The 20464-nt window shown below is 38.7% G+C and overlaps 1 protein-coding gene across 2 annotated transcripts in view; it reads left to right on the top strand.

Moving 5' to 3' along the window:
* Positions 1-20464, top strand: part of SGCD (sarcoglycan delta) — a 504550-nt gene that overhangs the window by 421427 nt on the left and 62659 nt on the right. For both annotated transcript variants that reach the window (XM_063292142.1, XM_063292141.1), the window contains one exon: positions 15650-15722. In XM_063292142.1, coding sequence (XP_063148212.1) covers positions 15650-15722 — 73 coding nt within the window. The remainder of the gene's footprint in view (positions 1-15649; positions 15723-20464) is intronic.

Here is a 20464-nt window from a genome sequence, read left to right as displayed (position 1 = left end):
GAATTTCTGCAGACAGTTAAACATACCATTCTTATGTGTACAATGCCTTTACCAATATATTTACAGGATTTATTTTAAAAATGCGATAACCAGAATATCTTATATGTACTGTAATCCCATAGAGCATATTTCCTTGTAAGTGTTCATGGCATGAAAGTATATGGCTTTAAGCTAATGGCATTCCAGGTTTCCAAAACCCTGCTTCTTTGTGCAGCCTTGTATCCCAAGGAGCTGGGGTTCTTTCCAGAAGGGGAGGAAGAAATCCTCTGCCTTGCCCTTGGTGCTTTTTGGCTTAGTTTGGGAGATGAATGTGTCACGAGCACTGATGGTGAGCAGGAGGGGGCCCCTATCCAGGGGGGAAAACGCATGCGTAGTAGCGGGAATTTGAGCTGTCATTCAAAGAGACACGGAACAGACCCGCCTTGACTTTTGGGGTTTATCTATCTGGGTTCTCCCACACTTCTTCAGTTTGTTAGGATTTTCTGTCTTATGTAGCAGTAATAAGCACTAGAGACCTATTCCTCATCTCGGCGTGGTTCCTGACTGTTAGGACACCTTGTTCTGGTGATGCAGCTTGCATATGTCCATCAAGGTCACCTTCCTTACTCTCTAAAGGTGATCTCCTGAGAGGGCACTTCCAATCACATCAATAGGGAGCAGTTGCCTACCTCTGAACCAGAGATAAAACTGAAGGCACATTCCTTGAAGAGTAGTCATAGTGTCGGAATTCTTACTAGGCGTAAGGTTCTCAATGAGAGAGTGCCAGTGGGTCATGCAGAGGTGGCATGCTACAGACCCCGTCTGTAAGAGAATTCCTGTCATGAGCACTGATGGCGAGCAGGAGGGGGCCCCTATCCAGGGGGGGAAACGCCTGCGTAGTACTGAGGAGTTAAGCAGCCATTCAAAGAGACACAGATCAGACCCGCCTTGACTTTTGGGATTTATCTGTCTGGGTTCTCCCACGCTTCTTCAGTTTGTTAGGATTTTCTGTCTTATGTAGCAGTAATAAGCACTAGAGACCTACTCCTCATCTCGGCGTGGTTCCTGCTTGTCAGGACAGAATGTGATGATTTAATAATCCCATCTTTGTAGAAAGCACCCTTGTTGTCTCAGTGCTTTGCACCCCAGGCATTTTCACCCAGGTTTTGTAATACATATTTGGGCGAGAGAAAAGGGGAAAAGGCATTACAACTCCATGAATATTTATCATGCACATCAAATAACCAATAACTACCCTGTGCATTTCTTATTTTTATAAAAGTATAATCAGGACTTTATGTTAGTATTATTGCTCAAGTTCAAGAAATCTAGGACAACTGTACATTTATTCTGTTTCCTATAAATCTGTTTGAAATGAAAAGCCATACCTAAAGAATGTTTGTTTTGTTCACTTTTGCTATTATTTATTTTTCTGTTTATCTCAGTTATGAAATCCATCTACAAAAAGGAAACATAACCACAGTTTTGAAATCCTATGTATAAGCCAATCTCCATCCTGCAAAAGTAATTTTCCAAAAAAAACCAAACCCCTGCAGGCTGGGTACAAGGTGGATTAATACTCTGTTCTGATGGTGGTACACTTCTGAACACAATTGATTTGAGTACCTCTGTAGAAATGGAGTATCTCAACCAAGCTGAATACTGAATGTTATTTTATTAACCCATCCTGCAAATAGATTCCAAGATCATCTTACAGTGTGGAATTGCACAGAATAACCACAGTTTCAGGACTAAATATGCTGACAAAAAGCACAGAATCCAAATCTGAAAGACCCCCATAGATATAATCACTGAAAATTCCTCTGGAAAGAGCATTGTCACAGTTAGGTGTTTGTTTGTGTCCCTTAGCTCTTAGTGGTGCTTCCTTTTACTTCTCTCTTCCCCATTTTCTTCTTTGTAAGGAAGGGTGGCAGAAGACATTGTAGCTCCCAGAAAGGGCAGTGATACATTGGCAGTGAAACATCTTTACAGCCACTCATCATTTAGGAGTATTTGTACTAAATGGTTGGTTAGTGACCATTTGCAAATATGATAATAAATGGCAATAAAAAATTCAATGTGTGCATTTACAACCACATTTTGTGTACCTGAAAACAAAAGCCTTCAGTGTGAAACTGATTAAGGTCTGGTCAGTTTCAGGCAGCTGGGCAAATGAGCTGGAGGGTTCTAATCAACTAATTAAGGTCACAGAATTGAGCTAGTTAACTTGCAGTTAGCACTTTTTAGGGAGTGCACTGCATGGAACTTCTCATTGGGCAACACATATCAGTAAAATTCATTTAGCTGATAGCTTTCCTAAATTACAATCTCACAAATGAAGGACTTAAAAGGATTGAATCCAGTCTACGTGAAATCATTAACTTAATTCCCATTGATTTCAGTGAGCTTAACACATGACCAAATACATCTGGATCAATTAAAAAGCAGATATTTGCGAGAATTGCATTGCATAATTGCAAATAATATGCTTTTAAACTTACTAAGGAGGGTGGTAAGGAGATGTTTTGACATTAATTCTGAAGGCGCTGATTTGTCTTCAGTCCCTGCTTCTTGTTTAATCAAAACTGCAGTGAGACAAGCAGTAGCTGAATGAATAAATTTGTCCTTAGGCATCAAAGGCAGGACAGACTGAAAAAAATCAGTCTGAAAAAAACTTCAAAAAAGGGAGCCTTTATCTCCTTGCCTTTTCTCAAGCACTTCCACATATAGATTTACAATAATAAGTAAATGGTATTAATAACCATAACCATAACCATGCTCTGTAGCTTGCTAATTTTGTAAGAGAGACGGTGCTCCTTGCCCTGACTTGCTTCAATATTATTAGTTTTCTGACAAATGTATCTGAACAATTGAAGGACAGTCAATGTTCTAGCAGTAATTGAATGGGCATATCCAATAAGGAACATACAGAATATTAAAAGTAGTCTCTGCTAACACCACTTTTGATTTATATTCCCCTGAGCAAAACAAAACTTCCAAATTACTTTTCAGTATAAGCCTCCCAGCTAATTTCTATCCAAATAAAATTAGTCCAGTCCAATCCATTCTCTGCTTCACACTGTTACAATGAAAACTGAGAGCTAGTACTTAGTTTCTCACTGTTAAATCTAGTTTTGCTGTGAACTGGCTTCCCTCGATATGTCAGGTTATAACTGCTGTCATTCTAGAAGTTGCAAAGCAATACATCTGGAAGCTGCCAGGTTTTATGAAACCACAAATACCAGATGATTATTCACAAAATGGCTGCTGTCATAGTTGCTGTGGACAGTCATAAAATACCCATTTAGCAGAAGCAAACAGCCGATGCCATTATCAAACCAGCTTCCCTTTAAATTGTTTTGAGCAAGGAGGCAAACTTTAAGATAGTAGCTGTCATTTTCTAAAATTGCTTATGTTGCCTTGGTAAGACTCAGGATCATACTTATAAATAAAAGAAAAATGCAATAATGTAGGGTTTTCTTTGCAATGTGTTAGCTACTATTTTCATTTTCAGTTAAAAGAATTTAAAAGTATTATCTTAAGTCAGAGCCTAGGGAACTGTCCAGATGACACTGCAGCCCTCAGACTCTGTATTTCTTCTTCTTCTCACTTATTGCCATCTGCAGAATAATCTCAGTTCCTCCTACAACTAGTAGAGATGTCTCCTGTTTGGAGAGGTACTGTGACTTGCAGTCTCTCTCCAAACAGGAGGCATCTCTACTATTTGTAGGAAGAGCCCAACAAGAACCCTAATTTACTAGGTTTTGCCTTTGCCACCCTCCCAGAGAGCCTTAATTTTCCACATTTTCATTGATTTACAACCTATGAATGGAACTTGTATCTAAGTAATTATTTTTTTTCTTTTTCTTCTGCAAGTGATTTGGTTGCCTTTAGATATTGTGTCTCTTACCATGTGTACTTTATCCCATTATTAGAATCCTAAGAATTTTTTTTTAAAAATTATCAGCATTATGACATTATTTAATATTCTTAGACATTGCTATCCTTTGTGTTTATTTCTAGAGAATTGATCTACAGCAACCAAATATGCAGTATTCATTGCTTCTTAACAATTACATTAAAAATCAGTTAAGACTGAGTCAAGATAGTCTTCAGCAGATATACATATTCATCTATATCAGAGATACTTCTAATACTACTCTTTTAGGATTAGGATAAAACCCACGGCAGAATACATGGGATTTTCAAGTCTGACATATCTGTCTACCTTGTGTTAACCTTAACGATATTTATGGGGGGGGGGAACCAACTTTCATCTGAATAATATTGGTTTTGTATTGTAAGGATTAGCAAAGGAACACAGAGGACACTTTCTAAATCTAATGCAAATCAGATTTCTCCTTGAAACCTTTCCTTCCATCTTTTCTGAAATGTAATCTGCTTTTTGGGAGTACTGGTCATTCCACTCAGTAAGGTTTACATGGACTATTTCTGGTTTCTGAGCAAAGTAGCCACATCAACAAATATAATCACAGTTAAAATGAGCTCACTAAAGATGCTGGTTTTGTTGGAACTTCTGGGAAGAATGTTAAAAAAAAAAAGCCTCTGAGGCTGAAGCAATCTCAGATCAGAAAAAAATGAGTTCTTTCCTATGCCCTTTAGCAAGAAAAGCAGTGTCACAGTGAAAACATTCTGCTGAGACCCACAGCTGTCATATTTATGGAAGTAGGAAGTTAAACCGTTTAACCATTGTTAAAAATGGTTACCAGGCCCCCTTCCCTGAGGGTTGTTAGTTTATGGTGGCTACTTTAATGTTATTTAAAGATTATACATGAGAGCAGTTTGGTGTAGTGGTTAAGGCATCAGGCTGGAAACCAGGAGACCGTGAGTTCTAGTCCCGCCTTGGGCACAAAGCCAGCTGGATGACTTTGGGCCAGTCGTTCTCTCTCAGTCCTAGGAAGGAGGCAAGGGTAAACCACTTCCAAAAAAAACCTTGTCAAGAGAACTGCAGGGACTTGTCCAGGCAGACTCCAAGAATTGGACAATTGAGTGGATTAAAAAGAAAAGGATTATACAGGTAGTCCTCGCTTAATGATGGTAATTGGGACCAGCAACTCCACTGCTAAGCGATGCAGTCATAAAGCACAATGTCACATGACCGCGCCAAGTTATGACAGCAGTTCTGGAAGTCCCAATTGCCATCATTAGGCAAGTCCCATATTGTCACAGTGTCCTGCAGTCACATGATTGCCATTTGTGACCTCCTTCCAGCTTCCCCATTGATTTTGCTTGTTGGAAGCCAGCAGTGAAGGTCACAAATGGCAATCTTGGGACTGGGAGGCTGCTACCACTGTAATTGCAAGCCAGTTGCCAAGCGCCCAAATCGCAGTCATGTGACTGCAGGGATGCTGGGACAATTGCAACTGGGAGGGCCCGTTGTCAGTCCCCCTTGTTCAGCGCTGTCATAAATTTGAACAGTTGCTGAATGAGTGGTCATTCAATGAGGACTACCTATATTTGTCTCTAGGCCTTTATGTGAGCTGCCTCAAAGAAAGTGAACAGGTGGGTACAAAAACTCACACATGTTCCTTTTTCCAAAATAGTTTTATTTTTAAGGTTTACCGCTTGCAATTATTCATTGAAAAGGGAAAATTAATTTCTGGAAGCTTGAAGCATGTGCAGTTTGCGCTTGTTTCTCAAGTAAATTTTCACACAGTGGAAGTTGTGCCTTCTTATGGGCAGAATTTGGTTGTGTGGAAACACTCAATATATCTGAGCAAAAAATGATTTATGCAGATTTAAATTCTAAGTAACAGGTGGTCAGTGGTTATAGGAGAGAAAGTTTTGTGCATTTGGTTTTATGAAAAAAATCTTGTTATATTCAAGTCAAATAGTGAGTCAGTACTTACAGCATTAAACATTGCCATTAAATGGCATTCTCTTGGTTGTTTAATCTATTTAAGGTGTAAGGACAAAATTATAAGAAATGTTTATGGTGATGTTAGAGCTGGGAAACTACTGTTAGATGTTAGAATTAAGAAATTACTGTATGGGTACTCTTGTATTAAGGCAAAACCAAGTGATTGACAACATGAATAACAATATTTGTATGATGCAGTGAGAAGCATAGATCTGCAAATTAATGTATCAAAGACTAATAAAGACTATTGCTCTACATGGTGCTACCCTTGAAGAGTATCCAGAAGCTACAGCTGGTCCAAAATGCGGCCACGTGGGCAATTTTAGGTGCTTCAAGATCAGCACATATAACTCCTTCGCTCTGGGAGTTGCATTGGTTGCCAGTTTGCTTCCGGGTCCAATTCAAGGTGTTGGTTATCACCTTTAAAGCCCTACATGGCATGGGCCCAGGTTACCTACAGGACCATCTCATCCCCGTTACATCAACCCACCCCACCCGGTCATGCAGAGAGGGCATGTTGTGGACCCTGTCTGTAAGAGGATTCCATCTGGCGGGGTTCAGGAGGCGGGCCTTCTCTGCAGCAGCTCCTGCCCTTTGGAACACCCTTTCCCCAGAAGTGAGGTTAGCCCCCTCCCTTTTGGACTTCAGAAAATGGTTGAAGACCTGGTTTTGTCACCATGCTTGGAGTAGGGAAAGGAGGAGCCACTCTTGGGGTTGGTTGGTTCCCTAGGCCTGCCGGGGCCAGTCTTGTCCCCTTTGGGTGGAATTAAAACTGCCATTACTTGGATTTTTTTATATCTTGTATCTGTATTTATTGATTATTGATATTCTTTATGTTTTTTATTGAATTTTAAACATTTTATTGTGAACAGCCCAGGATCCCCTGCATGGGGGAGATGGGCAGTGATAAAACTATGATAATTAATTAATTAATGTTTGAAGGAAAATGGAATGAATGATAGGAAATGGTGAAAAATTAGTGCAAGTTGATGAATTTGTGTGTCTTGGTAAAATGTTACTAATACTTGGGAAATGGGAGGAGAAATTTTAATATGTGCCAATGATGGTAGAAGGGTAATAGGTAATATGTGGTCTGTTCCAAGGAATGAATGTCTTTTGAAGGAAGTGAAAATGGCTGCATGAAGATACTTTAGTCCACTTTGTTATATGAAAATGATACTTAAATATATCAGAAAAAAAAATAACAGTCAGACGTAGTGGGACTGGAATACTTACATTATGTGTGTGGTAAAACCAGAAAAAAATAGGGTCAGTGATGGATAGGTGCTTAATGATGTGGATTGAATTAGAAAATGAGCAACCAGTAGTGAGGTGATTTGGTCATAGACAGATAATGAATTAAGGCTGAGTTGCAAAGCAAATGTATGAAGGAAGAATGAATGACTGGAGAAGAGGTAGAAGACCAGAAAAGTGTGGTTGGATGGAGTTGATAAGATCCTCAAAAAGAAAAGAAAAGGTGAGAATTTTAAACAATAAAACAATAAAAAGCAATATATGGATCAATTGGGTTTACACATTCAGTTGGCTTTTTGTAAACACTAGGCACCACCACCTGATCACTTTGTAAAGTCATTGGCTGAATTGAATGCCCAACAGCCCGAAGTCAGATTCCTCTTATATTTACTCTCTTCTTAATTGTTGGAAAGTTAATATATAATTTCCATGATTTGGTATTTTAAAGGGATTCATGCACACAGCAATGATAATGTTCATTCCTCTCATCCTAGATATGGGAGGAAAGTATTCTGATAGAAAGAAAGCACTGTCCCGACAGCCTACCCCCGCCCCCACTGCATCTCATCACAAGAACAAGAGTGCCCTCAGAGAAAGTCATATGGGATACTTTCAGGGTAGTGATTGGTTCTTTAAAATTTATTTATTTTATTCAAGTTAGGTGCCTTGTGGCCCCATCCAACTCTGGGTGGCTCACAGCATAAAATAGCACAACAAATATATAATCCAAACAGAGAACATAGAAATAAACAAAATGGCATATCTGGTCAACACACAAAATGCAGCTGTGTGTGTGAGGAACCATCCCCCACTGGCTAACCCCCAAATGGCAGAGCCTATGCTGCCAGTCAACAACAATGGGGGGGAAAACATGGCCATGGGATGCTATGAGAAGAAAGACAGTGGAGTCTCAGAGGGACATTCTGCCTTTCTTCTTAACTCTCACAAAGCACTGTGTTTTCTACCTAATGAATGGCACTTCCATTCTGGGCATCCAAGGTCTAAGGAAGCAGAAGCACCTGGCTGTCTTCTCATTGAAGAAATGACAGCTGCATGCTTGTGAAAACCAGCAAGTGGCAATCCCCCAAAGATCACTGTTTGCAAGGAAATCCGTGCAAGGAAAGTATTATATTCTTGCTACAAAATGGAAGCCCCATTGTGAGGACACGTTCTTGGAAAATGGGGTATGTGAGCAATAGTCATCAGGTTCTTGGATGAGCTCATAAATTTAGAAGCTGTTCTACCCAGAACATATACTGTACATTCACTTTTCCTTTAGTGGGCTAATGCACATGCAGTATATTCATCTAAAGTTACATAAAAGATAAAAGATCTCCTACTGCTGCTGAGCTTGCTGATCGGAAGGTCGGCAGTTCGAATCCGCGTGATGGGGCGAGCTCCCATTGCTAGTCCCAGCTCCTGCCAACCTAGCAGTTTGAAAACATGCAAATGTGAGTAGATTAATAGGTACCACTTCGGCGGGCAGGTAACGGAGTTCCATTCAGTCATGCCGGCCACATGACCACGGAAGTGTCTACGGACAAACGCCGGCTCTTCGGCTTTGAAACGGAGATGAGCACCGCCCCCTAGAGTCGGATACAACTGGAGTTAATGTCAAGGGAAACCTTTACCTTTACCTTTACCTTTAAGGGTTGTATAAAAGTACTTAATGCCACTAAATACCTGTATTTTATAAGAGGGTAAGCTGAAAAACTGGGGTTGTCAGCTGGATAAGAAGAAAGTCTACACAGATAGGAAGCAATGAATTAACCACAAAGTTGTCTCTAAGAGCACTCTGGACCTTAACAACTATTATTCTCTTTCTCAGATTTTTAAACTGCTGCAGAAACTGCATTTCTTTAACCATGAATTTATTTCATTCCAAGATAGCACATAGTGAGGTAGCTTCATGAAGCAGTTGGTGAGATGGGGGCAGTCTCAGTAAAGAATTCTAAATATAAGTCCCAGAGATACAATGCAAGACCTTAGTGTCAATATTCCCATAGATATTTCTTTCCTTTCCAAAGGTTTAACAGCAAATATTGCAACTAGGGATGAAAACTAGGCTGTGGGGATAAGAGACAGTTTAAGTTTGCAGGCAACCAATGAGCTTCTTCAAGAGAAACAGACGCTTGACTTTTGCGAATCATCTTGTAGAAGTTAAATGGCAGATCCAGATGTAATGGTATGTGGGAATGACCTTGGGAGACAGGAGGAAGAGTGGCAGACTAGACAACAGTCAGAGAAGAGGCAGCTGGGTCCACAGCTGGGGGTAAAGCATAGGAAGCATTTCAGAAGGGACCCTCCCTAGTCCCTAGAAAGTAAAGGTGAGAGGGAGAGATGTACTTTCAGACTTGCAAGAGTCTATTAATGTAACCTTACAATACAGGTGGAGCTACGTGTGCTTCTTGTCGGGACTACCTCACAAGGCTGACACAAAGTTGTCAAAAAGTTATGTTCTTAGTAGCATTAAGAGGGTGTTTCTCTTCACATAACATGTGCCTTGCAATTGTTATCCCTTTAATAGAAGCAATTTTCTCACTGCAACTATAGTAATTGAGTTTGAGAATGGGCTTTTGTGGGGGGGGGGTTGTTTGTTTTGCAGATTGGTTTTCCTATTGCTTACCCATATAGGAGTGGAAAGAAAAAGCAAAGCAGAGCATTGGCCGAATCATTACAGTAACTCAAAACTCTATAGACAGATCGTGCCACATGCTTTATAAATTCCTGATTGAGTGTATGGAATTAGGCTGTTGGGCAGAAGGCCAGCAGATGGACTCATCATTGATGAAATCATTTTGGAGAAGCATTAAATGGAACTTAAAATAAAGGTGAAATAGCTTTATAGATTTTCCACTCAAAGTATTTATGGACATTTGTTGCTGATATATAACACAGCATTAAAAGAAAGATTTAGTATAGCGAGGTTATAATAAAACTCTTTTGTAAATAATAAAAGAATAATTTCTCATCATTTAAATTAAGGATAAAATACATAGCTTTGTTGCTACTTGCCTTCTATATTCTATTGGGAACATAGAATGGTGAACCACAAAATCAATTGCTTAGTTTAAAGCAATACTTTAAACCGAACCGGACAGTTACTTTCCCCCTCGTTCACAATATAGCGAGAAATGTTTCCAATAGCAAAAGAAATAAGAGATATTGATTTATCGACAAACTGACAGGGTTTGCTTTGTGCTCAGTAAAGATGGAAGAGCGATAATGAAATATTTTCTTGTTTTCTTTTGTATTTTACAGATAGCTAGCAGGAGAAAAAATCTATACTGAATAGCTTATGGCCTGCATAGCTACTAAAGAATCCCTGGTTAATGCAAGGGATATACAGGGCCATGCAAGCTTATCTCCCATTGTCTCTGCCCATCCACTTCGATCCAGCAGGGTGAGGGTGCTCCAGGCCCCATCTATTAAAACATGTTCCACTGCAGGACCCAGGAAGCCTGCCTACTAAATTCCTTCCCTCTGGAATGATCCCCCCCACAGAAATTAGTATGGCTCCTCGCCCCCCCGCCACCTTATGTCATTCAGGAAATTGTTGAAGACCTGGTTCTTCCAGGGCTTGGGGACAGGGTGATTGTGGAGCCAGTATTTTGTTTTGCTTTGCTTTGCTTGGTTTTCTTATAGTGGCCTAAAAACGACATGACATGACATGACATGACAACATAAACATAAATAATATTGACCTTCTTAAGCTACTTAGTAAAGTTTCTCTGAATTGGGTACTGCTTATTCCTGCAGAATTGTTTTCAGAAAGTTTAATTTATGGATTTGCAGCTCAACCTCTTAGGATGTGGCTGGTGGGATTCCCCCAAGGTTTTATCTTGCTATACATGCTCATGAATAAAAACGTTTAACTTGTATGTATTCTTCAGTCCTTCAATTGGATTTGGTCTTTGGTGCCATCCAGTGTGGCTGTAACTTTGTATGTGTGCTGGACCCAACATCTTTCTTTCTGTTTTCCTTTGATTCCTTCTCCTTCCCATTTCCTTTGTTAGTCATTTTATTCTGATCTTTTCAATCTCTTTGTGAGCTTCTTTTTATTTCCCAATATAGTCTTTGTTTCTTTTCATTCTTCTGCTTTTTAAATGCATACATTCTTTTCTGGAGCTCTGTTTTCTCTACTGTTCTTTAGAAGATTCCAGAGATGTTACTGTGGTTTCAACTGATCACAGCTGAAGCTGAAATTCCTGAAGGCTCCATTGCATCATGAAGATACTTAGATAGCATTTAATTGTTTGTGAAATGGAAAGCAATTGGAATTATAATAGTCAATTTGATTTTTTGACCAGGATATGATTTGCTTCTGGGTATTCATGACTGATTTTTTTTAAAATTTTGTGACATTTTGATGCAGCTTCTATTCCCTTTCTGGGAAATAAACTCTATTGAATTTAATAGGTATTACAACTGAATAGACATAACCATGATGAAAGTGCAATTTGAGATTGGATTTTAGATTTTGGCATGCTATTCATGTTAATTATACAAGATGGAGTAATGGAATAAACAGTAAACATTGAATTTTAGAAAACTAAATCTTGAAAATTACTTGAAAAGTACTTGAAATAAATAAATACAATAGTCCTGGGTAATTAAATTATCAGGTCCTACAAAGTTCTGCCCTACCGCTATTATCTTTAAGTTGCATATATGGAACTTATGTGAGGTCAACTGACATAAGGTTTGGATAAGTCTACTGTTTTGTGGCTAAAGTTCTCCAATAATACTAATGGCAGCAATATGGAAAACATTTTGCTGCCCTCTAGTGGTCACCCTGACTTTTGCAGGCTATTTATGAAAAAATGTAGGTTCGGAGTAAAGTAACATCAGTCAGCTGTATTTGGCATCAGTGTAATTGAATCATAGTCTGGATGATTTAATGAACTGATGAGTAGTAATTGTAGAGAATCATAGACATAACTTTAGAACAGGAGTGTGATGGTTACTTTAAGCCCAGGAAAAGAAGAGAATATTAATGTAGCTTAAACTTAAAGTAGCTCTACCTTTACTTTCTTTGGTATAAGAGGGAGGGAAGGGGAAAATGCTGTCAGGATTTCAAGATTCAGATTCTATAGCCTATATCAATCAAGTAGAATTCAGGTATTTCTTGTGGAGTCTGTTTCCTGACTTGGCCTACCTCAAAGATCATCAATCTTGAAAGCCTAGCTCTTTCTTTCTCATGTTCCCTAATTTTCCTGGCCTTAAATTATGTTTTGGAATTATCACATTCCTTTTTCAAGGTTATCGCTGTGATTTTCCACAATAATAAAAGGAGCATGAACCTTGTGTTGTGTTGTGTTCTTTGTTCCAGGAAATCAGTTTTCAACCTTTTTAATTGTGATGGCATTCCCCTCAAAGAGGGGTCATGTTGCCATGCACCTTCATAAAGCATTGTCATTGGAGGCCAAGATGGCTTTGTCAACATGAAACGCCTTGCACTAGCTTCAGCTGGTTCACCATTGCAGCTGTTTCTAAACAAGGATAGCTTGGCTACAATTATTCATGCACCACTAACCTTTTTGTTAGATTATTATCACATAAAGTTGCCTTTGAATGACTCCATTCAAATTCATTAGTGGGAATTCTGACTTGGGTGTCTTTTAAAATGCTTAGGATCCAAATACCTTAAAATATTTCATATAAAAGAAAAAACCTTTTCTACATGTTATCTGACTCTAGAATATCCTTTCTATTGATGCCAATACTACAAATTTTTCAGTAACCAAGCACAATAATTTTGTTCGCCCAACCATTTTAAATTGAGTTTATTGTTCTTGTCTATATGAGTGTACCATGGACATGCTGATTATTATGTTATTATTTGCTGATGGGCTGTATTATTTCAGATATGTCATGCTTTTATTATGCATCACCATAGAGTCCATTAAGAAAAGAATAAGTTCAGACTCAAGATTAAATAAATAAATAAATGCTTTCAGAGTTGTTTCTCTGCAAAAATACATTAGAAGTAGATTTTCCTATTATAATAACCCCATACGTGGAAGTTGCATTAGATCCTACAGTTTCATTAAAAACAGTTACTTAATATTTTAGACATGATTTTATTTCTGTTCCCTGACATTAGTAATTTATTTGCTAGTTGTTAGATAGTCCCATAATACAGTGAAAACTACTTATTTGTTTCAGCAGAATCTGAATTATATATTAAAGGGATAGTTTTATATACCTATTTTTAAAAAAATAAAAGAAATTTTCATTTTCTATTTCTATTCCTTAACACACACACACACACACACAAAAACATATGTGATGCACCTGTGCTTGGCCATAGTTTTGTGTTGGTTCCTCACATATCCTTGTCTCCATGCAGGTACCCAAACAAAATAGTTTGTACTCACTTTATCAATAATAAGCTGAGAGTAGGGATTCTGATAGGAAATAGTTCCCATAGAAAGAGGGGAGTGGCAAAAGGGAAATCTAAAAAACAACAGAAGCAGCTTGGAAGCAATGATTCCTGGAAATGGAGGTGATGTTGGCAGCCAAAATCACCAATGCAGACTTAGGCAGCTGCTGAAGATGAATGCTTGCTTTCAGTGCACAAAAAAGGCAGCTACTGGTCCTAAAATGGATTAGGCATTGTTTGCACCACTAAAAGCTCATTAGTTTATGAATGGCTTGTGGTCCACAAAGCATTTGAGGGGATGACCTGGGGAAGAAGACTGGCATGAAACCTTATCTCTGCTCCTTGCAGAAGACCCTCAGTGGGGTTGAAGAAGATGGAAGAAATAGGGTTTTACTTGCCCAAGGATCACCAGCTAGATCAAGGCCAGATGCCAATTCACCTAACCGAACCAAAGAAGAAGGAAGCCTTACCATTAATACCTGTAAGCCCTTCCTTAACTATAAAATTAGAAAGAATAGGTAGAAGTGGAATTTAAATAGTGCACATATATGTTAAACTTAGATTGCAGTCCACAAATTCCATAGTACATGCTTGGAATTTATTGCTTAAAGTTGGAGTTTAGGGGGAAAAAACTTGTACTCTTAGACTCACAGGGACCTTGGAGGTCTTCTAGTCCAACCCACTGCTCTGTGCAGGAATCCTCATACCATTCCGGACAAATGGTTGTCTAGCCTTTTCTTGAAAGCCTCTACTGAAGGAACACCCACAACTTCAGGAGGAAGGCTAGTCCATTGCTGAACAGCTGTCACAGTCAGGACATTCCTCCCCCTTAGTTCAACTTTGGATCTCTCACTGTAAGGCTTCCACCCACTGCGGCTTGTCTTACCCCTAGCAGCTCAGGAGAATGCATCTACTCCCTCTTCCCTGTGAAGTCCCTTCATGTATCCGAAGACGACTACCATGTCTCCCCTTGGTCTTAAAAGACTGCATTATCAGCAAGGAAAGGAGAACCTGTTCAGATGATACACAAAATTATTAAAAACTGTAAATCATACTTACACAGCTTAGCTGGAAATGAAACTGCTTCTGCTATGTGTTTTATCAGTAATTTCAATTTAATTTAAAAAAAAATCCTGGAAAATTGTCCTGCCTTGTTCAATCAAATCTTCAAACCCTTAAACGAACCACAAGTCAATGGAATCTCTATATATTTATTTCAAATAATTGAAATAGTATATATTAACTTAACATACTGTATATATTAAAAGGAGATTTTAATCTTTACTGCTGTTCGTTTTACAAAAAAATCCACTATGAATTTGGGTGTAGGGTATAAGCAGACGTAGCAGTAGGAGTAATTTTATGCAAAAAGAGGCTTGGCAAAGCAAGGAAATATGATTTAATTGCTTATATAATTTTATAAAACAGATTGTGTGTGTGTGTGCTTGCACATGGGTATCAAAAATAAGCCTTCTCGTTCAGAAGTGAATGAATCCCAAATCCCAAACCAAACTAGGCTCGTTCTGACAGATTTAGGAAATGTTCAAATCAAAGCAGAACATTTCTGAAGCATTCCAAGTCTAACTTTAACTCTTCATTAGCGATTCAGAATTTGGAAGGACAGCAAGGTACAAATCCTATCTGCAGAACTGGATACTTCCCTCTTCCCAGCCATTCCCCACCCCATATTCTTCAGTGTAAGGGAAACATCAGGGTGAAAAATCTACTTTCATAATACTTAAGAGAATATACATATACATATACATACACACACACACACAAAATAGTATATGAAGAAACAATGCTTGCAAAAACATATTGGAAAAACATGCACATAAATCTCCAAATGTTTTTAAAAGTTGCAAACTGCTGCAAAGATGGGAGAAAGCAAATTTAAGATGAGGAAAATTAAAAACTGAAAGAAACAGAAAGGCACATATCTTCTTTTCCTCCGTCATAAGATGGAAATGGATGTTTATACTATATAGGACTGCAAGAATATTCATTGTCCTGGTTCTGGCTATTTATAGGATTGTAGTATGTATGCTCTGGAAGGGACAGCTGCAAACTATGTGACGTGTGATTTGCATACCATTCCTCTGCTAACAGTTCATAACAGCTACGCCTTGTGTTCTCTTTTGTGGTTTCAGGAGCAGAAGGCACAGTGTTCCCTAAATCCATAGAAACTCCTAATGTCAGGGCAGACCCCTTCAAGGAACTAAGGTAAACTCTGACATTTAGTTCTAATGTAATTCAAAGGTACCTTGCTTGAATTGTGCATTCTGGCTGGTGATATTTCAACTCCTGAAGAAATTAAGGAATATGCAGTTGCATAGATGCCACTGAACAGCAGCAAAAGTTATACTTCAAGTAAATCTGAATTTTTAAAAGTGCATTGACTCATGGAATTAAGACTCTTATTTTTGTGACTGCTAGATCTCAAGGTTTGGGATTTTTTTTTTTTCTAAAAAGGTCTCTTTTTGATTGAGTATGGCCTCCAAGTATCTTTAATCACAGAATGTCAGCAGGCAGAAAAGTGGTGCTGTGGTCAAATTACTTTCTATACAGATAAAATAACTTGGTACCTGTATTCAACTGTTGGAGCTGTCATTGTCCTGATTTATATGTTACTGGTAGAACAGCCCCTGTGTACTGGAAGAATGGGCAGGCCACAATCCACAAACCATTGCAGTTGTTTTTATCTGATATTCCCTGCCTCCAAACTTTCAGTGCAGCAGTTATATGACAGCATGGTTTTTTTTTTCTTTTTGGGTTTTCCCACTTTTCAAGGTACATAATGAAGGGGCTCGTGTGGCACAGAGTGGTAGGCGGCAGTATTGCAACCAAAACTCTCCCCACAACCTGAGTTCGATCCCAGCAGAAGCTGGATTCTCGGGTAGCCGGCTCAGGTCGACTCAGCCTTCCATCTTTCCGAGGTCAGCGAAACAAGTACCCAGCTTGCTGGGGAAGGTGACGACTGGGGAAGGCAATGGCAAACCACCCTGCTATAGTCTGCCAAGAAAACATCACGAAAACGGCGTCCCCGCAAAGGGTCAGACATGACTTGGTGCTTGCACAGGGGACCTTTCACTTTCATCACAATGAAACACAAGCAGTGTTTTCAAATACAGAAGCTAAATTTATTCTCAGTAGCTGCAAGCAGCTGAGTCCTAACTATAGCAAATGTGGTCAAAGTGATAACTAATCTAGAATTAATTCATGCCAGTCATTTCTTTCCTCTCCACTCCCCAGACACAACTTCTTAAATAGGAGGAATGTCCCTGTATGAGATATTTGGTTAAAAGGTCACAAAAAGCAAACATTGTCCATGTAGACCCACAATCATGTGAAAGCGATAGCGAGACTGAACAGTGATCCTAATGTGCTGAGTACTCATGATTAGATCACTTCTTATATGGAGAGGTTTCATAGCACAACGGGACTCACAATATGATCTGGTGATGTGGAAACCCTCTCCACCAGTCTTCCCCAACCTGATGCACCCCAGGTATATTGGACCAATTCCCAGAAATCCTACCAGGCATATCTGGAGGTGAACCATACTGTACATTATAACTTCTTTACAAGAAATTGTGAATTACCCAAAGGCTTGCCATTTTCAAACTTTATATCAACTGCTGAAACCAGTGGCAATATGTGCTTCTGTTCAAATAATTCATGTGTGAGCCATCATGTCTCACTGAACACCAAGTCTCTCTTTGCATTGTACTTGTGTATCTTCACTGGATCAATGCCTGAAGTTCTTGTAATTCTTTGATTCACATTGTTTGAGTCCTGAAATGCACATATATCAATATTTTCTGTTTCTTTCATCCTCGCCATCTTTGTTGCCTTTATTGATGTCTTGCGTATCATGCAGAATAAGTTCCAGGTGATTACCTCACCATCACTCTCTACAGAAATTCTATTATCCCTGGATCATTGTTCTTTACAAGTGTGGGATTGCTTTTTCTGAAATCCAGACACTGTACTGTTCTTGCTAGGGCAGAATGGCCTCTTAGCTGTCATCAGTGGTGCTGAAGGGGCTGGGAGAATGAGAATAAATGTGGAGCATTGTTTGTAATAAACCTTCAGAGTTCTTAGACCAGTGAGTGTCATGGTTGTCATTTAACATAAAGGAAAAATAGCATGTCTTATGCTGCTTTTCAGCTTGCTTGACATGATTAACCATTGTCCTAGCTTAGTCTATGAATTTCTTACTCCAACAGAATTATTGTGCAGCATATGTTCATTGCTTGACTGCTGAGGGGAAGAATAAAAGGATTGTGGCTAATTTCTCCCAATCAAGAAAGGAAGTGGAATATAAAGAGATCACAAAGATTTCTAGCACCAGCACATCAACGGTGTGTTTGTCAGTATATGCTGTAATGCAGCATGTGTGCAATGAAGCACGTAAGTTATTCATTCCAATGAAGCTGGTGCCATCATTGCCTACTAATCATAATGGCTATATATTCTCTCCAATATCAAAGGCAGTATGCTTCTCAATACCAGCTGCTAGGGAATATGAGGAGAAGAATAATATGGAGATGTTTGTGCTTTCCATCTGTTAGTGGAAGTATGTATAGATTCAGTTCAACAACCTCTGAGATCTGTGCTGAATTACAGAAGAAACTTGGGAAAGGAAGGTTATGCAGAGCCACCTTTTACACAGTGATTGTATCCGGTATGATCCCATGCTTAGACTCCTGTTCCCATCATCAGCCCTTTCTAGATTCTAGATTATTTGGTATATGTGAGCTAAACATATTTTTTTTAAAAATCTTTTTTTAGTTCATTTGTTACTATGAGTGAACTAATTTATATGCTAATATGCTAATTTATATACTAATATGTTACCCAGAAGTTGACAAGTACTAGACAGGATTGGTCTTTATGCAAAACCGCAGGAAAAAAATTAATCCAACTCATTTTTGCATGCTATCAAAACTGAGTGGTAGGTTAGATCTAACATGGCTGCCCTGCTAAGCCCAACAAAATAATTTAGTCTGTAAACAGGCTAAAAGAGTCATTGACAAACCTAAATAATAATGCTGGAATATGAACTCCAAAGCATAATTCTCTTCAAACTCTAGTTTTTTCTTGTCTTTTTGGAATTTCCTACAGACATACTTCCTCCTGTTATACAACTTTAAGAAAAGTTGCTACTTTTCTTTTTCACACAAAATTTAATTTCCACTGCACCTACACATTGCCCTTTTTCTTCTGCTTCTCCCCCACCTCCAAGGTTTCACTGCAGCAAGTTTCTTTTCCTGTCTCCTTCAAAAAAAGAAAGGAAAAGAAAAACTTTCAGGGGTAGAAAGAAAAGAGCAGAGCTTCTGGGGGCCCTCATGCTGGGGGCCCTTATGAGCCCCAAAGGCCTGCTGCTGAATGGAGCAGGATTGGAAGATTGCAGTTTTTGCTTTCCAGGGAAAGAGACTGAAAATTAAGCAAATAGTTCTAAAAAGATGGGACTGCCTAGATGAGGGGCAAGAAGGTTTACAACTGTAAACTTGTAAGCTTTGTGAACACTTGCACCGGGTGTCTTATTCAATACCTTTCCTGTCTGTGTCTTTCACCCAGTTGATGCTTTTGTATAACAATGTTCAAGCACTGTGGTGGACATTGACACCTCAGTACTGATCAATGGGATTATAGAAATGCTACATTTTTATTATATCAGCCAAAAAAGCTTCTATGGCAGTTTATATGAGATCGATTACAAACAAGACAGTCCCAGCCTGCTAAATTATAATCTGCATCAAAAGGAAAAGGAAAACAAGCAAGCTCAGCATTAGTTCTTATTTCACTTTGAAGATAACTTTTTTACTCAGTGTTATTACTGGATTTGGGCATAGACTTAATTTAAGTTTGCTTATTTAATGCGTTTCTTACTTGCCTTTCAAGGCTGCAGTTTTCCCAGAGGGGCTTACTGTGCAAAAGATAGTGTTTCTTATCAATAGATGCCTAGGTAAAAGAAGTGATGAAGCAGTAATGTCATTCAGAGGACAGAAAATATAGTCCATTCTGCACTACAAAGAGAAGCCAAAGCTAGTGCAGGCATCAAATGCTAGATCGAGGACCAACCCATTTGCTGTGCCTTGCTTAAGTATTTTCCTCCTCTGCCTCCATTCCTGTTGCAATTTCTCCCCCTCATTGTATTATTTTCCTTTATGCATACAGTAATTAATCATAGTAAGACTTCTATAGCCACAACTACTTTGGGCTAGTCAGCCCAACCTACCTCACATTATGGGGTAATGTGGGACTAGGGAACACCACGTATGCAGCCTTGGGTCCTGAATTAATGAAGAGATATAAATCAAATCAATTAGTAGATCAATAAAAATTCAGAGACTGAAGAATGCTCTAACTGACACATAAGGAGGAAAGAAAGAGAGTATTTTGTTTTTTGTTATTTTGATGTCCTGCCTTTCCTCCAGAAGCTCAGGGTGGTTTACAAAATGTTTCCTCTTATTTTCCCACAACAGCATCCCTGTGAATAAGTTGGGCTGAGAGAGAACGTGACTGGCCCAAAGTAACCCATTGAGTTTCTATGACTCATAGAAGAAAACAAGATCACTAGTTCTTCACATATCTGCAAATGAGTGCAATATTCATTCAAATGAAAGATGATCTGGAATTTTGGGGCAAAAGAAAAAAAAAATTCTATGCAATACTCAGCTTCCCCATATTGTCAAACCAGGTTTGTCAACTGCATCTGAAACATTCTAGAGATTCCTTCTTCGACAATAAACAGATGCATTTGACACACTTGTATGTGCATGAGCATATATGTATGTGTGTATCTACACGCTAACCAGTATCCATAATTCTATCACAGGTAGAGCCAGGACCAAAAAGAAAAAAAGACTAATGATTAAAATTAGTTGCTTGTAAAATAAGAAATACCATTTATACATTTAAATACCCCTCATTTATATATGCACATAAACTAAAAGAAA

Source organism: Candoia aspera, chromosome 2, assembly GCF_035149785.1.
Source record: "Candoia aspera isolate rCanAsp1 chromosome 2, rCanAsp1.hap2, whole genome shotgun sequence".
Taxonomy (NCBI): domain Eukaryota; kingdom Metazoa; phylum Chordata; class Lepidosauria; order Squamata; family Boidae; genus Candoia; species Candoia aspera.
This window is presented reverse-complemented; position numbering and strand designations above follow the sequence as displayed.